The 10,791-nt window shown below is 39.4% G+C and overlaps 1 protein-coding gene across 1 annotated transcript; it reads left to right on the top strand.

Annotated features, from left to right (window-relative positions):
• Nucleotides 1–1,047: 1,047 nt before the first annotated feature.
• On the top strand, nt 1,048–9,340 carry tlcd3bb (TLC domain containing 3Bb). Its single transcript, XM_020623385.1, has 7 exons — nt 1,048–1,542; nt 3,300–3,486; nt 3,855–3,938; nt 4,442–4,667; nt 5,261–5,356; nt 6,333–6,442; nt 7,397–9,340. The coding sequence occupies exons 2-7, from the start codon at nt 3,362–3,364 to the stop codon at nt 7,647–7,649; spliced, it is 894 nt and encodes a 297-aa protein (XP_020479041.1). The 5' UTR covers nt 1,048–1,542; nt 3,300–3,361; the 3' UTR covers nt 7,650–9,340.
• The last annotated feature ends 1,451 nt before the right edge of the window (nt 9,341–10,791 follow it).

The following is a 10,791-nucleotide window of genomic DNA, read 5'->3' as shown; positions in this document are numbered from 1 at the left end:
TATTTCAGTTTTTCTTTTTTAATAAATCTGCAAAAATGTCAAAAATTCTGTGTTTTTCTGTCAATATGGGGTGCTGTGTGTACATTAATGAGGAAAAAAATGAACTTAAATGATTTTAGCATATGGCTGCAATATAACAAAGAGTGAAAAATTTAAGGGGGTCTGAATACTTTCCGTACCCACTGTAAATTATTGAGCTCTAGTGTTTAAAAATCATACAAGGGAACCTGATCTACACAGCCTAAATAGACTGCAAAGCAATGGTGTAAAAACATGTTATATGCTGGGTAAGGGGCACTGATCCCTTACTGTCTGTTGACTTCACAGTCTTATCTTGATCTGATCATACAGTGTTGTCACTGTCAGCATAACTGTATTGCAAAGCCAAAAGCAACATGTCCAGAAAGATGATGAGACTATTTTAAATATAATTATGGCCAAACACGTTCATTTGTAACCTTTGGTTATAGGATGTACTGGATTGGGCAGGGTGGAGTTACAAAGTGGCCGTGTTCCATAATTTTTAAAAAAAATTATACAACCCAACCTTTTCTTCTCTTTTACCAGTTTTTCTAGTTCAAGAAACTGTGCGAGCCAATGTTCCAGTTTTACCATGCCCTATTAAACAGGAAAGTGCTGGGTTATCACTGCAAAGCTTGAACAAAGTTGTATTGATTGTTATGTAATCTACAAGCTTCCAACCAAGCCAAGGTTTACAAGGCTGCATAATATCAGGACCATGATCTCTGGTAATGTACAGATAAACAATAATAATTGATTTAATTTATTTGCCCATGCTGTTCAATTCAAAGATGAATAGCCTGTCAAAAATAAAACACTTATTTTGGTTTTTATAGTCACAAATTGTATTACTGAATAGGAAACTACCTGGGTATCTTTATTCATTTAACAAATTTATAATGATTTTTTTTTTTAAGTATGTGTATGTCGATTCCTTTGGTTTACATGAAACACCTATCTTCTTAGTGGAGAGAATGGATATTACAAACTATGAATGCAGCTGAAACAGATGGCTTTCTTATGAGGAATTCATTCGGCGTTTTTCCCTGAATAGAAAACAACAAAACCCAGTTTACCAAATGCAGTGTAGTGACGTGCAAATTTCTCGTCATGGCATGACCTGTAGAAAGTAGCTGGCGCAGCAGTCCACGGTGTTGAGTCAATGTTGCATCTGCGAGCCTGTTGGGAGACAGATGATATAGCGACCAACTAACGTCACCTTGATACCTGGATCAGACTGTGTCATTGATTTTCTGTCGGTTTGCAGTTATAGTCAGCACTTTGTTTAGACTGCCAGATCGCAGGCTTGTGACCAATGCTCTCAGTGAGCCACCTTCATACAGATTTGTAAGTTGCTGCAAGCTAGCGTTAGCTCGCTGCCGCTACCCTTCCGACATTGAAGTGGCCACATAAACATGCGGATCATCGAGGCGGAGACCCCTGGGACATCTCTAAAATTACACGCTTTCTGCAGGACACGGGTTTCGACTGATCGCTGACTGGACTCTGCAGAGCCATTATGTAAATGCTGCTCAAGATTTTTAAAAAAAAATTAATTTAGACATGTAAACTCAAATCTGTTAGCCAGTAAGCCATCTTTGGCGTTCACGGGGCTCGCTTAGCTTAGGTGCTACCGCTAACTGCTACAAACAAATAACAGGCTAACAAAACAGCTTGGTGTCAGTGTAACGGGTTCAAGAGTGCCAGACAGAGCCTCTAGAGCGGTACATTCAGATATTAGTTGTATTTTTGGGCAATATTATCTTGTTACCTAGCATTTGAATTTTTTCAAAATGAAATTGTTGCCAACTAAGCTATATTTCGGGGAGATGCTAACGCATTAGCGTCATTCATTGTTAGGAGGCGATTCAACAGCGCAGCAAGTTGGCCATGCTTACCAAGGCGAGGGATGACATTTATTTGTTAGCAATATTGTCCCTGTTCACAGATCTACGTGTATGCTGGTTGAACCGTTTTTTCTTTACAAGTTGACAACTAAATACCGAAGCTCGTTAATCAGCGTTACCTGTAGCTATGTGGTGTTATTGTTAGCCGGCCGGTGTATTTGGAAAGCTTACAGAATAGCTAAGTTAGCAATAATTCATTACCAAACACATGTGACACGTGTGGTCTCGAGCATGGTACAATATAGCAGCAGCAGCTTTGGCTGGCGTTAAACATATCATTTATGTAGATAAGTATCAATACTAGAATAGTTATGGTAACCTACAGGCAGTCTCATTTCGCTCATTTGGTCAGCTGCTTGCCCAATAACCTACTATGTTTTCCAAACGGATAGCATTGCTTAATGTCGTTCCCAGGAACAGGAGCACCAAGGGTTAGATTATATCGATATTTTCGACATTAGGATTTTAAAATAGCGCAATGCGTATTTTGCTAATGGACTTGAAATTTTAATGAGTCAGCTAGTGTATAGTAAGGAGCTACCACCTTTGCCCTAGGAATAAATGGGAACATGAATAATGCTTAAAATGTCACCAGATGGATAGGGCAGCATGCTGCACAAAAGGGCCTTCTAGCTGATATTCTGCTCCTGCCACTGTATTCAGCAATTATGTAGTGGCCCTGCTGTCTAGGGGTGGGTGATGGTGTAGTTTACATCCCTTACCAAGTTATACCAGGCCAGGGTCACTGACACCAAGGCTATTCATTGTTACAAGCAGGAGCGAAACATGATGTTGGAGGTGAAGTAATTATTAACGGGTCACTTCTGACTATACTGTAATTGGCCAAACAAAATCTGTTTCTGGTTACTTTTCTATCAATAGGTTTCCAATGGTAAAATATAGGCTGAGCAAACTATCTTACATCATTTGCTGTGTTGCCTTCTGAACTGGAGCAATAGGCCTCTGTGTCCACGCCAGAAACAAATCTCTAATCAAACACAATCCATTTTGTCTTTATTGTAATACAACTGAGTAATAAAGCAATGAAAAAAGTAAACAGTTTCAGTTAAAGATGGAAAAATCTACACTTTGTTTCACAACTGATAAGAACTGAAACTAACCATTTTACTGCTTTTTCTACAAACTGCACAAGAAAAATTAATATTTGAGTTAGATGTTATACAATGGTAGACTCGGGATTAGTAGACTTGAGTTTTTAGCCTACATCTATTAATCCTTTATATTTTCTTGACTATGACAATGTGCTTTGCTTGTCTTGGGGAATGCAGCCAAATGCATACACATGGGAGCTGCCTCCAGAAAAATCAACGTAGACTGTTGGTTCACTGTTAGATGTTTTGTGTTTTTCAGAGGGATCTCAAGGACCTGATTGCCCGCTGAACTTGAGCCTGTCAGACACATTGCCAGAGACCATGCTGACCATCCTAGCTGCTGGGTCTGTGTTCTTTCCAGGCCTTTTCCTACTGTCAAAACAATGCCTAAAGTCCATTCCAGCATTGAGATGGAGTGAAGGAGATGCAGTCATTGTGTCTGCCAGGTGAGAGCTGCTGTTGCTTGGTTTGTGTTTTGAACACTTTATGGATGCAGATGTGTCATATAGATACTTGGTGTTTATACCTTGTGTATGACAAAAATGTGCTCAGAGAAATTCTAGTCCTGAACTGCTGCTTTTATTGCAATGTTGTCCTAGTTGCTGTAGACTTAAGCTCATGTGCAGTTTTTGCATGATATGCCAGACTGCTGTAGCTGCTGCAGTTATGTCATTTTACCACATTTTCATCAGCATTGTTTCTGCATAAAGGTGTAAGGGAACTTCTTACCACTTGGCTAGATTGTATAAAACTTTTCATCACACTGGGTAATGAGAAATACAATAGTTGTTTACTTGCCCTTCTCTGCTTCCAGGTTGGTGTCGTCAGTTCAGGCAGTCATGGCTTCTTCAGCTGGATACATCATTTCTTCTTCCTGCAAGGATATCATTGAGGACCAGTACGTCAAGAAATACTCATCAGAACGTATTCCATCAGCATTTGTTTGTTTAATTAGATTCCCATTAGCCACAGCATATCAACAGCTATTCTTTATGTTCTGTCTTTTGATATATGTCAGTCAGCTGACTGTGGTTTTAAGATGCTCCAAAGGCACTTTGGGATTTGGAGCTAATTTTAAATATGAAGAAAAAATGTGTAAGAGTGTACTGTCGGCTTTTAGTTCAGCTCTACCTAAAGTTTTTCTCCTTACAACTGCCCCAAGCATTGTCACAGTCTTTAGGTGGTTGTAAAGTCAGGTAGATTAAGATTTTACTGGAGTAAAGAGGGGACAGCTGTTCCTTTTGTAACTGCAGTTTTTTATAGATCTCTCAGATTGTGTTTATGTTACCATCAAGGAAACATGGTATTAGAACAATTCTTGCTGTTAACAAAGCTCTGTATGAGTAAATTCTTCACTTTCCTTTCTGTTTTTAAGGCCAGCTTCTCTTCCTCTATACACAGGCATTGGCTGACTAGCACTTATATCCTGTTTGCTGTTCCCTACTTTGTGTATGACATCTACGCGATGTTCATGTGCCACTGGTACAAGCTGCGGGTCAAAGGGCATGAGGAGGCCTCGGCCGCACCTCAGCACATGAGCTTAGCGCTGACCAGCTACCTGCGTCGTGAGTTCCTCATGGTGCTGCACCACGTTGTCATGGTCACCATCTGTTTCCCCGTCTCTGTGGTAACTGTCACATATTGCTCTTTGTGTTTGGCAGAGATTTGGGTGAGGTAGTGAGTATAGCACAGCATTATCTGTATGGAGCTGTCCACTCTTGGATTGTTTATACTCATGTTTAACAGACGAGGTGGTTATGGACAAATTATACCTTTTTTAAAAAAAAAAAAAAAAGTATTTTTAGCCAAAGTGAGACATAATTAATGTAGTTGTTGCTGTCATGGTGAAATTAACCTTGCATTAAATTTTCTCCTCAGAAGGGAAATAGTTTATACCACTATACATATTAGCCTAGTGTTTACAGTTTACTGTAGATATTCTATAAATGCATACAGTCTTTAAAAGTACATTATATTTGGATTGTTTTTTTCCCAGAATTGTAGACCTGTAACTAATTATTATTTTTAATATTGATTAATTTGCCAATTATTTTTTTCATTCTCTGCATCTGTAAAACCATCTATAGGTTTCGACTCTGAGATAGTAGGAAATGGTTTTCTTGTTGGCTTGAGCTAAATATTAATTTACGGGGGTATTTTGCAAATCTGTAATTGTATTTTAGATTAGAAAAAAAAAACACTTCCCTTTTCTTTCTCCAGTTTTGGCGACAAGGAAAGGGAGATTATTTCCAGGGCGTAATGTTTATGGCTGAGCTCAGCACTCCATCTGTCTGCTTAGGAAAAATTCTCATCCAGGTAAGTGTCCTTGTTCAGCCTCAGAGATGATTTAAGTGTTGTTGCATGTGTCACACTAAGGCTCTTCTGCGCTCTCCACTTCTTCTTCTCCTTTTCGTTCATCTGAGAATATATTTCCAGTCATTCCCCACATCCAGCTTGCTCATGCATGTCAGCTTCTGTTGACTGTCTTATCTCATGAACATCACTGTCAGAAACAGCAGTCATTAACTGGTAACACAGTTTGTTTGAACACATATTGTAGGAGCTGCACCCTGCATGTGTTTGTTTGTGTGTACAGTGTTTTCGTGTCCGGTGAAGGTTGTCCCCTTCATTACCATCTGCCTGCCCCCCACCTGAAGCTCCCACAGCTGTTAGCTTCTGAGTATAGGCCCTAATATTTAGGCTGGATATTCAGCAGATATAATATCAGCTTGTCCTCCTACCCTTTATCACTCAGCACCTGCCCCCCCATCCCTGACAACAGTGTGTGTGGCCATTTGATAAATGACTATGGGGTTAAAAGCTGTGGCTCGCTTGTGCCTGTAGACTAGATAAACAATGAATATCAAAAAAACAGTTGGGTGTTTATTGATGGCATGCCATGTAATTCTAGGAATGGGCAAGAGGAAAAACCTTTGTAGAAAAATGTGTGCAAGCTTGTCCACAGTGTTATCTCACTGAAGCAGGCCGACTGTTCAAGATAAAAGTTTAGTCATCCGCTGTAAACAAATGAGAATGTAAGGAAGGGCTGCTTCACTGACACACACTGTCCTACTGCCTCCTGTAGCAATCAGCCAGTGTGCAACCAGCATCATGCCATGCTCTCCATCGCCCCGTGTTCAATCTGTGCAGATAACACTAACAAATATAACAATAATAGAATTAACAATGTAACAGTGGCAAATGAGACTAACACGTCAGCCTTCACCAAACTGTACTACTTGCTTTCTCTCTGTCTCTTTTTCTCGACCTCTCCCCTTTTCTCCACTCTCAGTACAAACAGCAACACACTCTCCTGCACAAAGTGAATGGGGCTCTTATGCTGATCACTTTTTTCATCTGTCGAGTCCTCCTCTTCCCTTATCTCTACTACGTCTATGGAAGGTATGTCTTTCTTTTAGGGATGTAACGATATTTGCAATTTTGTGATATTGCTATTGGAAAAATGTCTTGTTACTTCATGGGACTGTGACAGTATCTACAGTATATTACATTTGATTTTGTTGTTGTGTGGCAGCATTTTGGTTTTCCTGTTTCAAGAAATGACACGGGCAGAATGGAAGCTAACAAACGCAAAACAATTTGTAATATTGCCGAGCGATAGCAACACTAGCCCCATTTAGCACTGAGACAGTCCTGGATACATATTACAGAAACAGTCGAAGCATGGCTGTGCACAACGCTTTAATGGAGATGGGCAAACAGAACATATGCACAAATGAAAAAGTAAGCCACGATGTTTGAGGAGCACCTCCAGTAAAGCACAAATCTTTATATGTGGCTTATCCTAGTTTGGCTTTTTCTTTTCCTCATTTTGGTGCACGAAGCAGCTCAATACTGCCCCCGGTGGTCGGGCAATACCCACTTCAACTGGGCTGGTATGACAACCCGACCACCAGTTGGCACAGCCACCAAACAGTAAGTCCAACAGACCTAGGGGATACAAAAAAACCGGATGAGAGTATGGCTCGTTTTATTTATAAGACGATGCTGCAGTATGTTTAATTTCATTTCATAAAAATATAACAGCTACATTATCTTTTATATACAGTGGTACACATTATACAAAAAGTGCTGATTGGTTAGGTAATAAGGGCCAGTATTTCTTTAATTTTTAATATTGTGACAAATATTGTATTGTGGACTTTTTATCATGGCAATATCATATCTTGAGTTTTTGGTATCGTTATATCCCTCCTTTCTTTTCATCTCTGTTTTCTCCTGTTCTGCTCGCTTGCTGAGATGGGGTCAGTTATTTGCCCAACTACTTGATCTCTGTGTTATGGAAATAAGACTCAGATCGTGTGTTTACAGTCTTTCAATCTTTTATATATACAGGTACGCATCCATTCCCTTCCACATGGTTCCCTTCTCGGTACCCTGGCATTGTAACCTTGGTGCTGCTCTGCTCATGGCTCCCCAGCTCTATTGGTTCTCGCTAATTTGCAGGGGCGCTCTGCGGCTATTCATGGGCACCTCTCGCTCTCGGCAACTGCGCCCGACCACGGCTGCGCCGAAGGAGCACCAGGTGGACAGCGACGCCAATGGCTACAGCATGCGCTCCACAGAGCCCGAGCTGGCTACTCACTGAGAAGAGTGGAGGGAAAGGAGGTGAATGTACTAGTGAGTATGTAAAGGAAAGCTGTGAGGGAAAAGTGAGACTTGAATCAAGTAGCAATATGAAGAAAGCTACAAATGTGCTGAAGTCTCTGTGGCCAGCAGTCAGACTTTTATAGCTAAAAGAATTGGTTGCTGGCCTTCAAGTACTTCAGCTTCACAGTTTGTAGGAAACAAATGAGAGTATTGCTGGACTTTTTACAGGAACTTGGACAGATAGGAACACGCACTGACCTGAGAAGAATTTGCCTGGATGCATAGGTGGCTGTTTCCCTCTTGTAGATTAAATTCAGTCCTCTCTGCCTTACAGTACAGGAAGAGCAGGAAAATAGGAATGTATTATATTGTATGTTAGTACATTTGCTGTAGATGAAAGGCCTATTTCAGTTTAGTAATAAGGAAGACCTTCAAAGAAGAAAACCATCCTGGCTAAGCAGTATTTTGACTTGCTAGTGTTTATTATCTGTATCCTCTATGTATTTACTGTCATTTTAACAAATGTAACAACCTACAGATTGACTCATCTTTAGAAGGGAAATAACTTATGAGACTGTATTCTGCTGCCTTATCCCTTTTCCCTATTCTTTGCAATTTATTTTGTTTTCTTGTAGGAGAAGGAAGAGGTTTTCGGTGTACATAGCCGATGTAAAATTGTCCTTATTTCCATGTCAGTATTAGGTCTGCGTTGATTTTTTTTTTTTTTTTTTTTTTTTTAAGGTTTTGTCTCATTTCTGTATCTGTTATTTCTACAGACATTTTGGAACAATGCCGTTTCAGCATTAAAACAAAACATTATAGTTTTACCTCTTAGTGTATGCAGACTACTCCCAACAATGCTTCTTGTCTCAGTGTAGATATTATGTCATTCCATTTACTGGCATCAGTGTTTTATTTTGTTTTTTTTTTTGTTTTTTTTTTTTGTCTTTTGCATACAATGAAGTGTTGCACAGTAGCAGACACTTTAAGCTGAATTTACATGTTTTGTTTTTGTAAGTTTGCAGCTGATGTAGATCTCAAAATATCCATTTGATTGGCTAGAAAATCTCACTAAGTGATCCATGAGATTTGAGTATTTTGAGCTTTGATAGACACTTCACAAGGAAACAAAGGTGAAAAATAATCATGTAGGAAAGCATTCCTTTGTGATTGACAGGCAGCACATCTGTCCCTGGCATTTTGTTGATTTTAACCATTATTATGTGTAGTAATTGTTTTTAAACATTGTATGAATTGCTCCAATCATTGAGCCATTTATTTGAACCACTGGTTCTATGAACCTCCTATGAGCAAACAGGCTTGTATTGTTATTTTATGTATGCACTTGCACAGTCCTGGAAATGGGTCAAGTAAAAAGTAACTAACCTCAGAAACCATCAGGACAGGATCACACACGCCAAAACGCCTGGACAACTGAGGGCATGTTGAACGTATTATCCATTCCCCTGTTCCATGAACTCAAAAGGTACTGCTTCTTGACAATACTAAAACATTTCAGCTGATGTACTGTATATTCCACAAAATGCTTGTTATTTATTTGTATTTATTTATTTATTTATTTATTTGGTTTGTGGTTCTGAATGCATACATATTATACTCTATGCTACTGAGCCTTATGTGAAGGCTGTATTGTTATTCAAACCTAGCTAAAATATACTTCTGTCCTGAGCCTGCTTTGAGTCTCTTTTTTTAAAATTGATGTTTAAAATGTTTTATCAAACACGAGGTTGACAATCATACATGTGTTTCATCATAAGGTAGAAATGAGCCAATAGAGGGTGCCAGAGTAAGAATTTATCTAATGATTTTAGCTAGCATGTTTTTTTGTAATTGGACTTATCGCAGTTTAGATGATTGGTCTTACTGCGACGTGAAAAGGCTTTTAAGGAGCAGTTTTATGAAGGGAATTCTACTCTGTTGTGAAAAGGTGGTTAAAAATTGGGTCAGCTGCAGCAGAATTTAATTTCAAGACTATTATGCTTGCACATTTACGGTTGGGCATTAAAACAACATACTCTACTGTATATTGTGTATATTTTACCATTCAATTTGTGTAGTGATAGGAATCTCTTTAATAATTATATTTATGTCTTGGTGTGCTTGGCCACTGGACAGTGTTGTACATTGAGCAGGACTGCTTCATAATATTGTTTTTATGTGATTTGTGTGTAAATGCAACGCCCTCACACTGATCAGCCACAACATTAAAACTACTCACCTAATACTGTGTCAGGAGTCAGTGCAACAGTTGGTTGCCACTTGTGTCACTCTGCAGCTCACTGTGCATCTTCTGGGAATCTGTTCACTTTCATAGTTCTACTGTCCGGAAGAGCACAAGTGTGTAGACTATTCAGTGAAACACTTAAGTAAAAGGAGTGCAAACTAGTTGCGACAATTACAGATTATTTTTTTAGACAAATTCAACAGCCTCCCCACTCTGTGTGATATCACCACTAGAGCCACTGAATGTGTCTTTTCATAGAGACCGATGTACAGTGTTTCTCATTTTGAACCAGAAAAGGATGAGTGAAACTGATAAATTTAATCTACAGTAGGTCAACCTCATCATCAGTGAACCTTGAGCACCGATGACTCTGTTGCCGGTTCGCAGTTTTTTCTTCCTTAGACCCCTGTTGGTAGGTACTAACCTCTACAGACGGGGAACACCCAGCAAAACCTACAGTCTGGGAGATGCTGTGAACCATCGCAGTTTGGCCCTTGTCAAAGTCACTCACATCCTTACACTTAATCGTTCCTGCTTCAAACGCGCCAACTTTGGGGACTGAATGGTCACTTGCTGCCTATATATCAGGTGCCATTATAACAATATAATCGGTGCTTTTTTTTGTTCTAGGCTTGCCTATTGTCACTCGCTGTGTTCTGGAGTCAGTAAATTGCTTCTTTCATGTCTCAAGTTGGTTCAAAATGCTGCTGCTCATTTACTGATGAACTTCCCTTCATTGGCTCCTGGTTCCCTACAGAATCAAATTTAAGTTACAATTTTTTTTTTAATAGTTTTAAATGGTTTGGCACCCCAGTACCTCAACAATCTCATTCAACAGCATGCTCCAGTCAGACTCTTAGTTATTCATCTTTGTATTTTATACAGTTCCCAAGGT

The sequence above is a fragment of the Monopterus albus genome, unplaced genomic scaffold (genome assembly GCF_001952655.1).
Source record: "Monopterus albus unplaced genomic scaffold, M_albus_1.0 scaffold297.1, whole genome shotgun sequence".
Classification (NCBI taxonomy): Eukaryota; Metazoa; Chordata; class Actinopteri; order Synbranchiformes; family Synbranchidae; genus Monopterus; species Monopterus albus.
The sequence above is the reverse complement of the archived record's forward strand: the minus strand, read 5'-3'. Positions and strand labels throughout refer to the sequence as shown.